Below are 18,345 nucleotides of genomic sequence, written 5' to 3' on the forward strand. Positions count from 1 at the left end.
CAACACGACAAGCCAATTGAATACTAGGAAATTTTGTGTAGAAAACAAACCTAGATTTTATCCGTGGTCAACTGTCATTGGTTCATTTTGGTTTCCTTTTCATGATCCTTGAATTTGTAAAAACTTCGGAATAAAATATTTACGATATCATTATAACTAGTTTGATAATTCATATAAAATTATGTGGTAACGGCATAATGTATTTAAACAACTTAACACTGTAAATGTACATAAAATTCCTTGTATTCGTGCATTGTTAAAGTGATGATGAAGGCAACCGGCGTTTATATATTATTTGTGGTGCTGGTTCTTGTAGCAGACAGTTTAGCCTCTAACCCTGACGCACCAAAAAGTGCTGAAAAGAAATCCAAGTCTGTAACTACGTCTGTGAGCGCTAAATGGGAAGCCACCCCACTGGTGTTGGAGCTAGCTGAATACTTATCAGGAGAGAGCTCTGACCTTTTCTGGTCATTCCTGGATGGAGTGAACTCTTTGAAAGTTAGTCTAGAAAATTTGGGTAAGTTTTTTTTACACAGTTTACCTTGATTGACTATAGTTTTCCTATTACTGACTGGAACACCTGAAGCTGATGTTATGTTATCTTCACAGAGACTGATAAGCAGAAGTATGATGCCTGCATTGGAGTGGCCACCACACTGCTGGCTCCGGCACAGCTGCGTATGGCCAAGCTGGCTCTGTCCATGCACATCACGTCACCCGCAGTCCGCATGTTTGATCAGATAGCCGTACAAAACGGAGTCAAGGATGTCAAATGTGACACTTTTGTAGCCATAGCCTCGAGAAAAGTCTGTGATGATGAAGTCTTGAGGGATATACTCAAAACCTATGATCAGTACAAGCCTGTAAGTACACATGTGTTTTTGTTATCTTGAGTAAGAAAATTAACAACTGATAATAATGGCTTATCGTTTTTTGTATAGGTAATTAAGTTTACTTACTTAAACACTAAGTGCAAGCAATAACATCTGTGATAATATTTCCAGAATGTAAATATACCATGATATACCTAAATAATTACTGAATAACTAAACCTTTCAGCATAGAAAGTAATATGAAAATTAAACTTAACACAATTAATACCTATTATTCAAACATTGCATTATATCCAGGGTCTAAAAAATAGCAAGAATTATTAATACAGTGGTAATCCAGCTTTATAGCAATACAGAAGCAGATCCTTTTTCTTAAATTTTCATTCAAAACTAATCACTAAAACCCAAATCCAATTATGCTATAAATTTTCCCTTAAACCTTCAAACCCCTACTTCCAGGAGGACCACCAGCTAGAGACATATCTCCTTGACCACACTCACCCGAGCAGTGACAACAAGAGCCTCACAGCCATCCTCTACGGAGAGCTTGGCACTGTGGACTTCAAGACCAAGCACACAATACTAGCTGCATATGCTGACAAGGGAATCATCAACTATGTTGTTAGATGGAATGTTAAGGTAAATTACTGAACTTAAAAAAAATAAGCAGGTGAAACTGAACTTACTAAACATACCCTAATTCCTAACACATTAGATAAAGCCATCAACTCAAATCGGATCATCATAAATTTCCTAACAGATTGATCCCATTTTCTACTATAATTATTATATCTACACAATTTAGCTCTCTGGAATCTGTTACACATTTTTTATATATTACTATATTTTCCTACAGCCTCGTGGCAGGCCAAAGCTGCGGCTGTCAGGGTATGGAGTGGAACTGCAACTCAAGAGCACAGAGTACAAGAGTCAGGATGACTCCACACCGAAGGAGGAAGGCGGCGAGGCAGCAGAAACCTCAGAGGAGGAGGATGAGAATGATCCGCAGAACCAAATTGATGGATTCAACTTTGGGAGGCTCAAGTTAGTATGTTAGATAGAATATGTCACTTTGAATTAATTAAGACCCATGCCATGTACTAAGTTATAACTAAGCTAGACAAAAGTATAATTCTATTAAGCTACTAATGTTTAATTTTACACGCAAGAATACATAGATCTGCTTCCTCCTAATTAGTTTTACATAAAATACAGTAAAAACCTATTTTTGGTAAAATATTTTGGAAGTCAATAATAAATTTGCATTTTCTTGGCTTCAGCAAGCCTATATCAATATCACTAATATGTTTGGGTATTAAATATGCTCACATAAAATGACGTAGTTAGGTGAGGTGGGTTTATGCAGGATCATAACTGAAAAGTTTAGTGGAGTGACAACGCAATTAAACTGATAATGACGTAAAAATACTAGTTGTTTATGGAAACAGACTTTAGTAGCTAGAATGCGTGTTTCGTGGCAATATAAGTACATAATACCCCATAAAATATGTTTTGATAAAATGTGATAGGTATTAGAAGGATAAGAACACAGTCTACCTCACAAAGATGGTAGAGGAGACGAACAGACGAAAGTAGTATCTATTTGAACTATCAGAGCCTAACTAGAACCTATATTCACACAGCATAAACCCACTGATATAGTCGGTGTTTACATAATTATTTACCCCTTTGAAAATAAATGATCAACAGAGTTTTACCCACCGGCTCCTAGCTACCCTTATTCCACTGACCTGAACAATTGATCATGAACTAGAAACTACTTCTTCCAGGAACTTATTCCCGGCGCTGCGCACGCCGCTCGAGCGGTTCCGCCGCCACCTGTCCGAGTCCAGCGAGGAATTGTCTCCACTCAAGGTATGGCCTTAGCTTCTTCGTGATGTTTACCACTACCTCTACCTGTATTACTTACCCTCTAGAGACCCCGAGACCTTATACGATGACATAATGAGGCCCACAACATGGTTCAGACAAAGTTAAGTTTGCAGCGGCCGAAAAGTGAAAGTTGTGAATGGTCTCTTGGTCTCAGGAGGTTACTTTAGGTATAATTTTATTACAGTCCGTAACTTCAGACAATGCTAAACAAGCAATCAAAGTTACATTACAGTTATATACCATAGCATAGTGTTGATTTTGAATATTTTTTTGCCTTCTATGAACAGCGCAGTTTACTTATTTTTCCAACCACACATTACTTTTTTATGCCACTTCTGTGCTGAAATTTTATTTATCCTTTCTCCCAGGTGTGGCAGATGCAAGCTCTAAGCATGCAGGCGGCGGCGGCGGTGGCGGACGCGCACGACGCGGGCGGCGACGAGGCGCTCAAGGTGCTCACGTCTATCGCGCAGAACTTCCCTATGCAGGTGGGCAATAGTGGGCATACATGCCAGTTTGATAGAGTTGTCTGGGCCTAAAATAGCCCACCGAGATCCTGATAAAAGATATATACGAGAGTTAGACGAAGTTTCTCAAGTTTTCTTTCGAATATGCGACTTATTGTGGTACTGTTGTCTTGCGACAGCTGTTACATTCATTGCCTATGCGTTTGTCGATCAAAGAGCATCAAATCAGTCACATAAACTCCACATTAACCAAACACTATTTAGTAGATACTACCCTGATTAATTATAAATATTAAATAAAGCGCCTTAACTACCATACAATTTTAAAACAAGAAGAAAGTATGAAAGTATTTAAAAAGCTGTCATTAATCCACAGACAAAATCCCTAATCCACGTGAACGTGCCCCGAGCATTCCGCGACGAAGTTCTCCACAACCAAGACATCTGGTCGACCGCGCTCGGCCTGCGCCCCGCCGAGCCGCTGCTGCTGGTGTCGGGCGCGCAGCACGACGCCGAGGAGGTGGACGTCATGGCGCTGCTCGCCGCGCTGCGGGCCGACGTCGGCCCTATGAATACGCTGCACGCTATGGGTGAGTGCGGACTATGAATACGCTGCACGCTATGGGTGAGTGAGGACTATGAATACGCTGCACGCTATGGGTGAGTGCGGACTATGAATACGCTGCACGCTATGGGTGAGTGCGGACTATGAATACGCTGCACGCTATGGGTGAGTGAGGACTATGAATACGCTGCACGCTATGGGTGAGTGCGGACTATGAATACGCTGCACGCTATGGGTGAGTGCGGACTATGAATACGGTGCGAATTGATAAACCATAGGTTTCGTGAAGTGCTCAGAATTGCAGGTAAGTGAAAATTCTACAGGCTACTTTCACAGGATTCTTTCAATAGTTTCCTCCACTCAACACCAGGCTGCGCTATAGTCGCCGGCCCTATAAATTAGCTCGCTATAAGAGGTCGACACTTTCAATACCAGGCATGCTTATGAGTGGGTGTTTGAGGGAGGACGTTGGTACTATGAATCCGCTGCACATTATACAGGGTGTTGCAAAATTGGTATACTAAGCCGAAACCTACATGTGCAGCATGTTATATCTAAGCCCGAAACTGAAATCAGAATTTGGAAATTCGCGAAAAAAAATTTTTTTCATAGTAAAAGTCACGTGACCAACGAAGTTTGTATGAAAAATGAATATTTTTTTCGCGAATTTTCAAATTCTGATTTCAGTTTCGGGCTTAGATATAACATGCTGCACATGTACAGGGTGTCCACTATCTGGAAAGTCAGGGAAAAGTCAGGGAAGCTCTAGGTGGTCATGGAAAGTCAGTGAAATTGATGGGCCACCTGGAAAGTCAGGGAAAAATGACCCTTTTCTAACATAATTTTGGTACTTTTCTTTACTAGTAATACTTCTTTTTTACGTGAAATAAGTAAGTCAAAAAATAAAATCTCGTTTAGATTTGGAATATTTTTGACTGATCCTTACTAATTAAGTTTTTTAAATAAACTTTCCCTTATTCATAAAAACGTTACTGGACGCTTTAGCTATTGAACTGTTTTGTCCCTCTCTGTCAAACAACAAATTGTTCTCTGTCAGAGAGTGACAGAACAGTTCAATAGCTAAAGCGTCTAGTAACTTTTTTATGAATAAAGGGGTAAGTTTATATCGTGATTTAATCAAATATAACAGATAGAAAAAATTAGTAGTAATTCTAAAAGATTAGCTAGACCCCAGACTCAGCTGGTAAAATTATGTCCCGTATATACAGTTTGATGCAAAAGAGGGTGACTCATCTCAACATTCAAAACAAATTTAATTTGAAGAATTTTAGAAGTTTATAATAAAAAATAACATGATTTTGTTGGTGCAGACGCGCTGCAGCCGCACTCATTAACTGACTTTGAAAAAAGGAGGAGGTTCTCAATTCGCTAATTATTTTATACCTCAGCGAGACCGCATACGCTGCCTCCGCGCAGCATCTATTAATCTATAACTTTTTTTTTACTAATTTAGCAGAGCAAAACGAATTTTATTATATTTTGTACTGCATGTTTAATCAAATTTCATAAAAAGATACTTACACAACTAACAACTTTGTCAGGCAGGAGAGTGCTATACAACAAAAAAATGGTTCTGTTTCAATTTCGGTTTCAATATCTACTTCGATGGTAATCAGTCAAATTTTAGTTAGACTTAAACTAGGCAGACTAGTCACTAGCGTGCTATGGAGAGAGCTATGCTTGGGGTTTCTCTGATGGATCGTATCAGAAGTGAGGTTATCCGTCAGAGGACTAAGGTTACCGACATAGCTGTCAAAATATGCAAGCTGAAGTGGCAGTGGGCTGGTCATATCTGCCGAAGCCGATAACCGTTGGGGTAGACGAGTTCTCGAGTGGAGACCACGAACAGGCAATTAACAGCGTGGGACGCCCTCCTGCCCGCTGGACTGACGACCTTAGGCGGGTGGCGGGTAGTGGTTGGATGAGGAAGGTCGAGGACCCAGTGTTGTGGCGCTCCTTGGGAGAGGCTTATGTCCAGCAGTGGATGATTATTGGCTGCTGATGATGATGATGATGATGAAACTAGGCAGTATAGCAACTTGCTGCAAGCTGCAAGGCGGATGCGTTTTATTAGTATTTTTTTTTTGAAAGTTGTTCAGAATGGCCTCCTAAGGCTTAAGAGGGAACCTTGAGAAATAGGTAATGAGGAAAACATTTGCTATCGTTTGTGCACTCATGCCCCGGGGCTCGGGTGCTATAGAGATAAATGGGTGCTATAATAAAATATTCGGGAGAAATCGTTATTCACCAAGTAAATATCAACAAATCTTTTTGATTGTGATGTAAATCGCTTCAGCATAATATTATATTCTAGGGTATCATAAAAAAAAATATTGTTTTTATTCAACAATGGCGTCATTCGGCACAGTTTTGATCACAGAATGCGTTACTTGAGGTGAAAAACTATAAATTATTTATTGTGTCGCCAATATCCTAAAAATTCATGGAGATTGGATAATATTTAGGAGTAGTCCAACGTTTTCTCTTTTTGTATGGACGAGCAAGTGCTATAAAGTACTTCCCTCTCAATATACAATTTTTGGGGACACAGGGTCCCCAAAAATAATTTTTTTACGCAGTCAAGTTTGAATAAGTGTCAAACAAATGAACACAAAACTTTGAAATGAAGCTTTCGTGTTCAAATTACTTAAATTAGGTTTATATTTTGATCTTCGGTCAGGGAAATTTTTTGAAACGGTCAGGGAAAGTCAGGGAAAAATTTTTGGTGCATTCTGAGTGGACACCCTGATGTAGGTTTCGGCTTAGTATACCCTTTTTGCAACACCTGTATATATCGGTCAACTGCGGTCTCGAGCCAACCAGATCTCCCTCCCACTTGCAGCTTCTCCATAGGACCAAAACGAACGTAACGTCATGCATATTGCGAGCTCACAGCGCGTCGATTCGCAGTTTTTTATGCCCTAAACAACTGCATCAATAAACATGACACATCTAAATCAACCTCTCTTCCCGCAGGCCTCTCCAAAACCCTGATCAACAAGCTGCTCTCCCTCGAGATGGGGGAACAATTCCCGGTCGAAGAATACGGTCTGGACATCCGTGACTCGGCCGTCACGTGGGTCAATGACCTGGAGACAGACGAGCGCTACCGGCGCTGGCCCGCCAGCTACATGGAGCTGCTGCGGCCCACCTACCCGGGCATGCTGCGGAACCTGAGGAGGAATATCTATAATTATGTGAGTGGGTTTAATGGACGTTTTTGTGGTGATCTAAGGGTATTTTATTGGGGTTTATTACGGGTTATCTAGATATCTAGGCATTTTAAAGAGCGAACCTAGTTTCGGGTAGCTGTCTTGCGATAATCGATAATTGGTATGTTTCATGCAAAGAGAAAGAGTCGCGATTAGCGCATCCGCTCTCGGCAGTTTGAAAAGCACCGCTAGTTTCGGGTAGCTCTCTTGCAATCGGTACGTTTCATTCAAAGATATAGCGCGAGTCGCGGTTAGCTCCGTTTCACTCTGAAGGAATGTCCCTCGAGATGAGTGAACAGTTCCCCGTGGAGGTATATCTGCTGGAGTGGTGCCGTGGGTCAATGACCTGGAGACAGATGAGCGCTACCGGCGCTGGCCCGCCAGCTACATGGAGCTGCTGCGGCCCACCTACCCGGGCATGCTGAGGAACCTGAGGAGGAATATCTATAATTATGTGAGTGTATTTTGTGTAGCGGTAGGTTAGTGGATGTTTTTGTGGTGATCAAAAGGTGTTTTTCTGGGTTTTCGGGTTTTTGCTGGTCGAAATTTTCGGGCAGTTTGAAGTGTGCTCCCCTGATAGACCAAAATAAAAAAAAAGGATAGCTTTCGTGCTAGCGTTACGTTAAGAAACGTCCCTGTAGCCTATTTCCTCAAATTAAGGCTGATGGAATAATAACAGACTTAGCGAGTCTAGTTTTGCCTTTGTCTATGGCTATTTTTGTCATTTTTGGTGGGTGAGGCGCTACTTGCTGAAATACAGGTTTTTACCTAGTTCGGCAGTGGAGGCTAAACAATAACTTTTATGAGACATCTACTTTAGCCTTAGTATAGTTTAGTTATTAGTAACTGTGTAATGTGTTTTACTTAATAAAGATATTATTATAATCCAAACCTCTCTTCAATAGGTAATCGTAATCGACCCGATCTCCTACGCCTCGGGCCCTCCGCTAAAACTCGGAGAGACTCTTCTAAAGCATGCGACCCCGGTGCGAGTGGGGTTGGTGCTGGCGCCGGCAGCAGGGCGGCAGGGGCGCGAGGCGGCGCTGGAGGCCGCCGTGAGGGCCGCCTTCAACTACATCGCGCAGGAGAGGAACTCCAATAAGGAGGCTTTCTACTTCCTTACACAAGTGAGTTAATTGTGCTATATTAAGTTATAAGTGTTATATTCTATTGACTGAGGTCGTATAAGTGCCTGAATCTGACACACTCGAATGGGACCTTTTGTATATCTCTTTGAAGTCTACAAGTCTGGATCTTTTCCCAACACGCTAGTCCGCTGCAGGTTTGTGAGTTTAGACATAATAGCTGTTAGCGTAAAAGCGATGGTATACAAATTCAAACCCCGGTGTAAAACTCGGCGAGACTCTCCTAAAGCATGCGACCCCGGTGCGAGTGGGGTTGGTGCTGGCGCCGGCAGCAGGGCGGGGGGGGCGCGAGGCGGCGCTGGAGGCCGCCGTGGGGGCCGCCTTCAACTACATCGCGCAGGAGAGGAACTCCAATAAGGAGGCCTTCTACTTCCTTACTCAGGTGAGTTTATGCTATTATTGACTATTGCCTTATGTATTCTGTTTTTTGCAGGAATGTAAGTCCCTGCACCTGGCTCACTCGTATGGAATATTTTGACTATCGCCTTAAAGTCTAATTACCTTTCCTAGGGTTGAACAATTTTACAGTGGTCCGCTGCGGTTTGGTGGGTGCACACATCTAGATGTGTAACAGGTTTCCTCACGAAGCAGCACTAAAATATCCACATAAACACATAATTTTAAAAACTCAATTCTCCACAGTTACTGGACAACACAGAGAGCAAGTCAGCAGAGAAACTTTCACTAGAACAGATCAAGAAACATCTAAAGAAGTACGCAAGCGCTGGCGCGGACCTTGACGACCTTATTGCCGAGGACTCAGAGTTCAATTTCGGACAACAGCTGGCCGAGGAGTTTGTCGACAAGATCGGGAATAATAAGTTCCCTGAGGTTAGTTGGTTTTCCTTTTTTATGCTACTCTTGATTTTCTGCGCCAACTTCTAACGTCAATGTCAACGTCTATGTTAGAAAATACAAAGTTACTTTTTTGTCTTTTGCTAATTTAGCTTTGTCAAAGCCCTTGCCAACTTGAAATGACACAATAAAGTTTTAATATCTAACCCATCCCCCCTGCACAGGTGCTAATAAACGGCGTCCCCCTAGCGGACGACGCGGGCAACCCGACCGCGTCCGTCGAGCAGCTGGAAGAGGCCCTAGTGACGTCACTGGCCCGCCACACGGCGCGGCTGCAGCGGGCCGTGTTCCGCGGCGCGCTGTCCGACGCGGACAGCCCGGTGGACTACCTCATGAAGCAGCCGCACATTGTGCCCAGGTGCGTGACATACAGACACACACACAGGTGTAGTCAGTGACAGCTGGAGGAGGCCCTAGTGACGTCACTGGCCCGCCACACGGCGCGGACAGCCCGGTGGACTACCTCATGAAGCAGCCGCACATTGTGCCCAGGTGTGTGACATACAGACACACGCACAGGTGTAGTCAGTGACAGCTGGAGGAGGCCCTAGTGACGTCACTGGCCCGCCACACGGCGCGGACAGCCCGGTGGACTACCTCATGAAGCAGCCGCACATTGTGCCCAGGTGTGTGACATACAGACACACACACAGGTGTAGTCAGTGACAGCTGGAAGAGGCCCTAGTGACGTCACTGGCCCGCCACACGGCGCGGACAGCCCGGTGGACTACCTCATGAAGCAGCCGCATATTGTGCCCAGGTGTGTAGCATGCAGACACACACACAGGTGTAGTCAGTGACAGCTGGAAGAGGCCCTAGTGACGTTACTGGCCCGCCACACGGCGCGGACAGCCCGGTGGACTACCTCATGAAGCAGCCGCACATTGTGCCCAGGTGTGTGACATACAGACACACACGCAGGTGTAGTCGGTGACAGCTGGAGGAGGCCCTAGTGACGTCACTGGCCCGCCACACGGCGCGGACAGCCCGGTGGACTACCTCATGAAGCAGCCGCACATTGTGCCCAGGTGTGTGACATACAGACACACACACAGGTGTAGTCAGTGACGGCTGGAGGAGGCCCTAGTGACGTTACTACCTCAGAAGCCTCCGCATATTGTGCCCAGTTGTGCAAGCAATACCCACAGATAGTAGTGCTGAGGGCCTATCACGGGCTAACGTGGCAATTCGATACTATTTTCGATACTACACAAACATATGTTAAAATAACAGCGCCAACGTACTCACTTTCGGAACTAACAAATTTGCCTTACATTTTGACAGTGACTATTGACGATACGCAACGTCCGGAGGTCCGAAAATCTTGCAATCGCTGCACCAGTAACTATGTAGTGCTGGTTCACTTAAAAAGGTCTCCCCTAAGTCTGGAGCTTTCAGCTTTAAACTCCATGCTTGGCCAGGTGTACCGATTGTAGACACCCTTACAAAACACCCAATAACACCTCTTTCTCCTCTGCAGACTCAACCGCCGCGTGCTAGGCTCGGAGTCGTCCCAGTACCTGGACCTGTCGGGCACGCCCGCCTCCGTCGAACTGTTCACCGAGGACAAGATACACAAGCTGATGCATTTGACTGGTGAGCGGGTGTTTTATATTCTTATTTTTTAAGGGTTGATATAAAAATAAAATAAAAAATAAACGTTGGGAATAGCATCTTGAGTGAATGTATGGTTTATCTTTGCATAAATGTACCTGTCTGTTTCATAATATGTAAAAATAGGTGCACGTGCATAAACCTAGTTACCATAACAAGTGGTCTCCTAATGGACATTGCAATCGTCTATGAATAAAACTTTGGAGTTTCTCTAAAGTATTCTTAAGTTGACTATTATCCCTTATTCATTATCACAGGTCGGGACGCGCTAGCCACCGCTCTGCCTCTACTCAGGTATTTCACGAAAGCAACCAAACAAGAGAAGATCACCCAGACCATCTGGATCATTGGAGACCTGAACAATAAGGACTCTAGGACACTGCTGAAAGACGCCCTGACTTATATGGTATGTTTTGAAAGTAATATTGATATTCATAGAATCTGGAGCACACGTCATAATCATGATCAGCCAATAATCCATTAGATTTAATAGTTCTCCGAAGGAGCTCTGTTGCTACCACATTCTTTCATGTATTATATTCAAGGATAAGGACTATTGGTGACATGTAAGTCATTTTAGTAGTCTCATTTCTTCTTGCATGCATTATTGTGGCAAATTGGTGACCCCGACGTCATAAAACTATATTCTCGGTATTCATGAATTAGACAATACCATCTCACTATTCCACTCAAAAACTATTTTATAAAAGCGGATATCAGATCTTCCTCAGATATAACTACCCCACTGCCACTTCCACAAGGCTAATTTACCAATCAATCTTTATTCTTCCAGCGAGAATCAACCGGCATCCGCGTCGCCTTCATCCCCAACGTCGACGGCTCATCCTCAGTAGACCAGTCACTGAACAAGGTGGTGCTAGCGGCGGTGACGGCGCTGCCGCCGCCGCGCGCCGCGCAGTACGTGGCCGGGTTGTTAGATGATGAAGGATGTCATGAGAAGCAGACCTGCGATATACTGGTGAGTCTTGTAGACTGGGTTATTTGTTTTAGATACTGCCGGGATTCCATCACGCACACGCTCCTTATTCATGAGAATTTCATGAGAGACGCAGAAAAATGGGAAGAAATAAAACGTCCGCGGGTGTCTATGGTAGATAAAGCGTAGCGTACATAAACATAAACACGCAATAAAGCTGACCTACGATGTCTTAGTCGTCCAGTATCTACTAAAACATCGGAAGAAGTAAAGTACGTTAGAGATTATTCGAAGCATTAAGGACAACCAGTACGTCCAGCCGGCTCAGTAGACCAGTCACTGAATAAAGTAGTGCTAGCCGCAGTGACGGCGCTGCCGCCGCCGCGCGCCGCGCAGTACGTGGCCGGGTTTTTAGATGATGAGGGCTGCCACGAGAAGCAGACCTGCGATATATTGGTGAGTGCCGTAGATGATGGGTCTGTTTTAGGGTGTCGTAAATGTTACATGAGATTGCTCTTGAAACGTGACACCCGCTTTTTTAAATACTTTTCATACGGAACGCTGAAAGATGGCGGAAATAAACGCGTGCGTTGTGAAATCCGCGCAATGTTTGAAAAACCCTACACTACATTAATTTATTGCCTTGTATTGGTCAGCAAGGGTATCCACGTAGATAGTAGAGCGACAAGTGCAATCTAGTACAGATTACCTACTTGAAGCACTAAGTTAGTCCAGTATGTAGCCAGCTCGTCCTCAGTAGACAAGTCACTGAACAAAGTAGTGCTAGCCGCGGTGACGGCGCTGCCGCCGCCGCGCGCCGCGCAGTACGTGGCCGGCTTGCTGGATGACGAGGGCTGCCACGAGAAGCAGACCTGCGATATACTGGTGAGTGTTGTAGGTGCAGGGTAAAAGCGTCGGCAGTTTTAGGGTGTCTTATGTAATATGGTATTACTCCGGATATATGATGCGATCCCTCATTTGTACATACTTTTCATACGGAACGCGAAAGATGGCAAAAATTCACGACATTTAAAGAACCCTAAAGCAATCTAAAATTGCTTCCTATTGCTATTGAGTGACACCCGCAAGTGTAGATACTGAAGTAAATAGGATTTTAACGTGGTTTAAAATTAGTATTTATATCCCATTCCACGGAGAAAGACATCTGATTGACAACGTTACAATGTAACACCAATCCACCCACAAAACTTTCCCCTCCTCATTCTTCCCCATTCACAAACGCAGCTAACAAACATACCCCCATCTCTCTCCCACAGCCGGAGCTCGTCCCGCACCTACACAAGTACGAGTGGGTGCTCAAGGCAGCCAGAGTACTATGTTCCCGCAGCCTCCACCTCAGAGCGTCGGCCCGCGCCGTGGTCCACAACGCGAGGATGATCGGACCGCTAGCGGAGACTGACAAGTTTGTGCTGGACGACTTTGCGCTGCTTGAAAGGTAACTTCTACTGTAATACCTACTTATCATAAGTTCTTGACAGCAATTTTTAGGTCCTGTTTGAGGTGTGAATGGCGCCATTTGGGCAGTATGTTGCTATTTACGCTTATTGCGACATAATCGCGCCCAGACTGCTCTTGAACAGGGTATCTTATAGAGTGCGCAGCAACAAGTGACTATTCTATTCGAATGCTGCTCGCAATGTGTAAAAACGAGATTCGAGCGCGCTCGGACAACGACAGACAATCAGCGGTATCACATTATTATGCTCTATTTTCTTATGAGCGGGCTTTCACCGAGTATACTTCTACCCTATACTCTTGCTGCGGGTTGTACTATACGAGTGGGTGCTCAAAGCGGCCAGAGTACTGTGTTCCCGCAGCCTGCACCTGAGGGCGTCGGCCCGCGCCGTGGTGCACAACGCGAGGATGATCGGACCACTAGCGGAGACCGACAAGTTTGTGCTGGACGACTTTGCGCTGCTTGAAAGGTTAGACTTTAATTCAAGAAAGTTTTCCATTGTTCTATTTTGAGGGCATTTTAGGTTGCGTTGGAGGTGTGAACGACGCCATTCGGTGGTATGTTGCTCGGTCGCTATACGTTTATAAACGCCCTCCGACAGTTCTCTAGTTTACGGCTGCGATGTGTAATTATTTATGGTATTGTCGATATCAACTTCATTTACAAATATCACATAATTTTCAGGTTCACTAGTCAGACGTACGGAGACAAACTAAGCGAAGTCTTCGATAAGAAGAAATCGAAAACCAACGAAGTCACAGATGATGATGATGATGAAGGTACTTATTCAACTTATTTAATTTGTAATTGATACTTTAATTTTAATACTAATACAGGGTGTTGTGAACTAAGTTATAAAAACTTTTAAATATTATGTTCCATGGTATTATTCATACACATCACAGAAATTACTATATTTATCTTACTTCATCTGACCCACAGAAGACGACTTCATCGACTTAACCCCAGACGCCCGTCTGAAGGTGATATCAGTAGTAGCGGGACGCGGGGCGCACTCACGCACGCCGCTGCCAGCCGGCCTGCGCACAGAACACTCATTGGTGGACTTGCCCCCGCTGTATCCTGATGAAGCCGCTATTGAGGTGAGTGACCAATCACAGTGCGGCGTCTTATTGCAGCTGACACAATGTGCCCAATGATAGCGCGTGATTTAATCAGCGTTGCCGCGCTAAGATTTCAATCGTGTTGTAAAAAATTGGGTATAAAATTAAGGCATATTCCTTGTGATATCAGGGTCATTGCGTAAATTGCCTTGCTTGATGCATCGATTTCAGACAGATGCATTTGGCAGTCATGAAAAAAACTGCATGAGAGGCTCCAGCCATTAACCACCTAGTCCCGTCACTCCAACTTACTCAACAACACCAATCCCCCCCTCCGCAGATGGTAGCAGTGCTAGACCCTGCCTCAGCGGCGGCGCAGCGCCTCGCCCCGCTGCTGCTGGTGCTGCGCAAGGTGGTCAACTGCCGCGTCAAGCTGTTCCTCAACCCGCAGGACAAGAACTCCGATATGCCGCTTAAGAGGTATGTATAGATGCCGCCTAATAAGTTGGCAAAATGCTAATTGTTGCTTATTGCCTTGTAGCCGTTGTAGTTGGGGAATTTGTAACCATTTGAAATTGGAGAGTCCTTTGTTAAGCCTACGTGGATTTAGCCCGGTAGGCATAATAGATAGATAGATAGATAGATAGAGTACTCTTTATTTGTACACCAAGAAATAATTAACAATTTTACATAGACACTTAACTAGGGTACAAAAAGGCGGTCTTATCGCATAATAAGTTTGATATGCCGCCTCTCGTTTGCCATATAAACTAAAAACCGCTAGAGAAAGGCTACAGAAACTAGAGCATCCAATTAGTTAACAGTCACCAGGATACCAGAGAGAAAATCTTGGTTCTTCAATATCCTTCGTTCATAATAATCACACCCACATATTAACCCACCCCCCACATCCGCAGTTTCTACCGCTACGTCCTTGAACCGGAGCTCCAGTTCACCCCGTCCGGGTCACAAACCGGCGGCGCATTGGCCCGGTTCGCCCGGCTGCCGCACGCGCCGCTTCTATCCATGGAGCTCAGGACTCCGCCCAACTGGCTCGTGGAATGTGTGAAGAGTGTGTACGATCTGGATAATATCAGGCTGGCTGATGTGGATACTGTTGTGCATAGGTGAGTTTGGTTTTTATTAATATAAACATAATCATTGTAAAAAAAACGCAAGCTAAATTGGCGGCGCTAGTCAGTTTTTTAATCGCCTTAATCATCGTTAAAAAACTCGGCATAATATTCTGTTAACGAACTGTTATTGTATCCTATCAATTAAAAATCAACCTTATCTCCCAGAGCGTATGAGCTAAAGTACATCCTCCTTATTTGAAGGCCACGCGTGGTAAACAACAACATACACACAATTAGTCAAACAGTATTTTATTTATCTCTCATACAAACAACAACACAACATACTCTGTCAATCAAAACCCGACCTTATCCCACAGCGAATTCGAGCTAGAATACCTGCTCCTCGAAGGCCACGCATGGGACACCACCCTAGGCACCCCTCCCCGCGGCCTCCAACTAGTGCTAGGAACCCGAGAGACGCCCGACCTCATGGACACCATCGTGATGGCCAACCTGGGCTACTTCCAGCTGAAGGCCAACCCCGGAGCGTGGATACTGAGGCTGCGGCCCGGCCGGAGTGAAGAGATCTATGAGATTGTTGGGTGAGTTGCTTGAGAGTGATTTTGGTTGAACATCTAAGCAGCGTAACAAACTGCATCACGGGTTTTACCCCCGGCCTATGTAGATATTTTTTGGAGACAGATATTTTTATTTACGTCATTGTGCTCCAAACTGCCTGTCAAGCGTGGATATTATGACAGTAACACTCCACTATTGGAGGAGGCTTATCCCCTCTTGTAAACTGTTAGGGAATGTTTGCTTTAAAAATATCCTATAAGTTTATTTATATTTTTTGGCATTATAGAATCTTAGAGGCTGAAGATATGGCGAGCAGTACAGTTAGAGTGTGAGTCTTTTCGCGTGAATTTCTTAGACACGTATTAGTTATTACTGTTATAGACTGATAACATATTTAGCTAGTACTACCTTATAATAATTCATAAATAATTTATGTCCATAATTTTTTATGTTATTTTATTAATGATGGTAGGTATTATATTATCTTATGTTTGTAAATAATTATTTATACTTAGGTTTATTTTGTAAGTTTGGGTCTATAATTATATTTGAGTATATTTTTTTGGCGACGTGACTAACACTAATTTTATACATTGAATAATAGGGCTACTCATGTTTGTTTGTGTTTAATATTATTTTGTATCGACTGTAGATTGAGTAAATTATTATCTGCATTCTTATATGTTCAAAACCATTTCGACTTTCAACAATATCTATCCTATCAAAAAAAAAATAATTAAAAACCCGCCTCAATCCCCCAGACACGAGAACACCGACACGCCCGCGGGCAGCGCCGACATCCAGGTCCTGATGCACTCGTTCCGCAGCCACGTGATCAAGCTGCGAGTGTCCAAGAAGCAAGACAAGCAACACCTGGACCTGCTGGCTGATGGGGATGAGAAGAACAGCGGCGGGATCTGGAACTCGATTGCCAGGTGGGAGTCTAGTGTTTTGGTTGTAGAGCTGTAAAGTTCGTTTGTAAAGTTACATGCTGCTTCAAAAAGTATTTATATGTTATCGTTCAAAAGTTTGTATCTCTATTTACGGCTTTTGCTTTTGGATTGTCTCCTCGGTGGATAATACTAGATTTGACAAATCTTGGGTTTGTCACCGTAGTGATAGACAAATGGTTAGATAAAGGATTATCCAGTCGCTGACTACTTGGATTTATATAAAATACAGTTGATATGTAACTCGAAGAGTCTTCTATGCACCCTTACAGGTTGAAAGGTAGATCTGATTGACATTGTTACTATTGTAAATTGTGCAATGAGCGAAATATGCGTCCACTGCGTTGAGCGGAGGGAAAAATCACCTCCGCAGCGGACATCCGCTCGAAGTATCTGTGAGGCCCTAAAAGCATATATTTTTCGCCATACATTTATTTACATGAATAATTATATGAATAAACATCCAACCCCACACAGTTCATTCAGCGGCGCTGAAGAGACGGACTCCGAAGACACTATCAACGTGTTCTCCGTAGCGTCAGGTCATCTCTACGAGCGCTTCCTGCGCATCATGATGGTGTCCGTGCTCAAGCACACCAAGTCGCCCGTCAAGTTCTGGTTCTTGAAGAACTATTTGAGCCCCAGTTTGAAGGTTAGTCGGACTATTAAGCTTTGGTCATAATAGTATGAGCGTGGCGCGTGGTATTTAATTACAATGGAATTCCATATAGAAAGTAATACTCGTATGTACTTCCCTTTGTAGAACTCCACTGAGGCAGTTGATAGTCTAGGGTTCGATTCCCAGATGAGGTAGGAGACACATTTAAAAGGTTCTCGGTATCATTATAGCACCGGTTTACCCAAAAGGTAGCGATCCCATTGTAGTAAAGGACAACATTTCAAAAAACTAAAGCTGCTATAAATTGAAAACCATTTCGAGATTTAGCTCTAAAGGCCACAAAAAAATTGTTTTTGTATTTTTTGGATGTATCATTTTCGAGAAAATCATAAAATAGTAAAAAAGTGCCGATACATCAGGTGCGATGCATTTTGATGATCAAAGCCTATAGATTTAAAAACAAAGTAACTGTCACTTTCATTTTTGATTGACGTTGACGTTTTATCGTGACGTTGTTGTTTATTTGGGTCATTTTCATTAATTCTGTTCTGACACTTTCTGACTATTTTTTTAAATTATCATACAAAATGGTTAGTACGTTTTAAGAGATGACCTCTACATAATATGCCCCAGAGCATGCCACCGCCTACACAGCTGAAAAAATGCTTCTGCTTATTTTTTTACATGATAAGTAAGTACTGTGTATCATCAGAAATATCAATGTCATTTGAAAATGACCCATTTGTTGGTTGGAATGTAAACAAAGTTTAAATTTCACTTGTCAGTGTCATTTATGTTTTTTTTCGAGACTAAGGCAAAAGGCAAAAATAAAAATTGAGCCTAATATGTGACGTCACTTCCGGTTTTAAAATCATTAACTTTAAAGTTAAAAATAACATGCAAAAATTAATGTTTATACAAAATAAAAAAATATGGGTCCCCTAATTTTTTATAAACTTTCCGAATAGCTAATAAAAATATAGGGTAAAGAAAATGAAATGTTGTCCATTAATATACCTCACTATCATGCATCTATGA

The 18,345-nt window shown here is 43.3% G+C and overlaps 1 protein-coding gene across 2 annotated transcripts in view; it reads left to right on the top strand.

Moving 5' to 3' along the window:
- LOC105387746 (UDP-glucose:glycoprotein glucosyltransferase) overlaps window positions 1-18,345 on the top strand; it is a 25,139-nt gene continuing 6,794 nt past the window's right edge. Inside the window, exons 1-24 of one of the 2 annotated variants that reach the window (XM_048625794.1) lie at window positions 2-517; window positions 610-863; window positions 1,293-1,472; window positions 1,690-1,877; window positions 2,624-2,708; window positions 3,095-3,214; window positions 3,570-3,783; window positions 6,756-6,859; window positions 7,329-7,445; window positions 7,897-8,118; window positions 8,779-8,967; window positions 9,156-9,349; window positions 10,472-10,587; window positions 10,863-11,011; window positions 11,399-11,584; window positions 12,820-12,855; window positions 13,346-13,488; window positions 13,704-13,798; window positions 13,962-14,122; window positions 14,424-14,563; window positions 15,001-15,210; window positions 15,537-15,761; window positions 16,500-16,673; window positions 17,166-17,340. In XM_048625794.1, the coding sequence (XP_048481751.1) occupies window positions 265-517; window positions 610-863; window positions 1,293-1,472; window positions 1,690-1,877; window positions 2,624-2,708; window positions 3,095-3,214; window positions 3,570-3,783; window positions 6,756-6,859; window positions 7,329-7,445; window positions 7,897-8,118; window positions 8,779-8,967; window positions 9,156-9,349; window positions 10,472-10,587; window positions 10,863-11,011; window positions 11,399-11,584; window positions 12,820-12,855; window positions 13,346-13,488; window positions 13,704-13,798; window positions 13,962-14,122; window positions 14,424-14,563; window positions 15,001-15,210; window positions 15,537-15,761; window positions 16,500-16,673; window positions 17,166-17,340 (3,930 nt within the window). In that variant the 5' untranslated portion in view covers window positions 2-264. Of the gene's footprint in view, window positions 518-609; window positions 864-1,292; window positions 1,473-1,689; window positions 1,878-2,623; window positions 2,709-3,094; window positions 3,215-3,569; window positions 3,784-6,755; window positions 6,977-7,328; window positions 7,446-7,896; window positions 8,119-8,778; window positions 8,968-9,155; window positions 9,350-10,471; window positions 10,588-10,862; window positions 11,012-11,398; window positions 11,585-12,819; window positions 12,999-13,345; window positions 13,489-13,703; window positions 13,799-13,961; window positions 14,123-14,423; window positions 14,564-15,000; window positions 15,211-15,536; window positions 15,762-16,499; window positions 16,674-17,165; window positions 17,341-18,345 lie in introns of both variants that reach the window. The other variant, XM_048625793.1, reaches the window with a different exon arrangement.

The sequence above is a fragment of the Plutella xylostella genome, chromosome 15 (assembly GCF_932276165.1).
Source record: "Plutella xylostella chromosome 15, ilPluXylo3.1, whole genome shotgun sequence".
Taxonomy (NCBI): domain Eukaryota; kingdom Metazoa; phylum Arthropoda; class Insecta; order Lepidoptera; family Plutellidae; genus Plutella; species Plutella xylostella.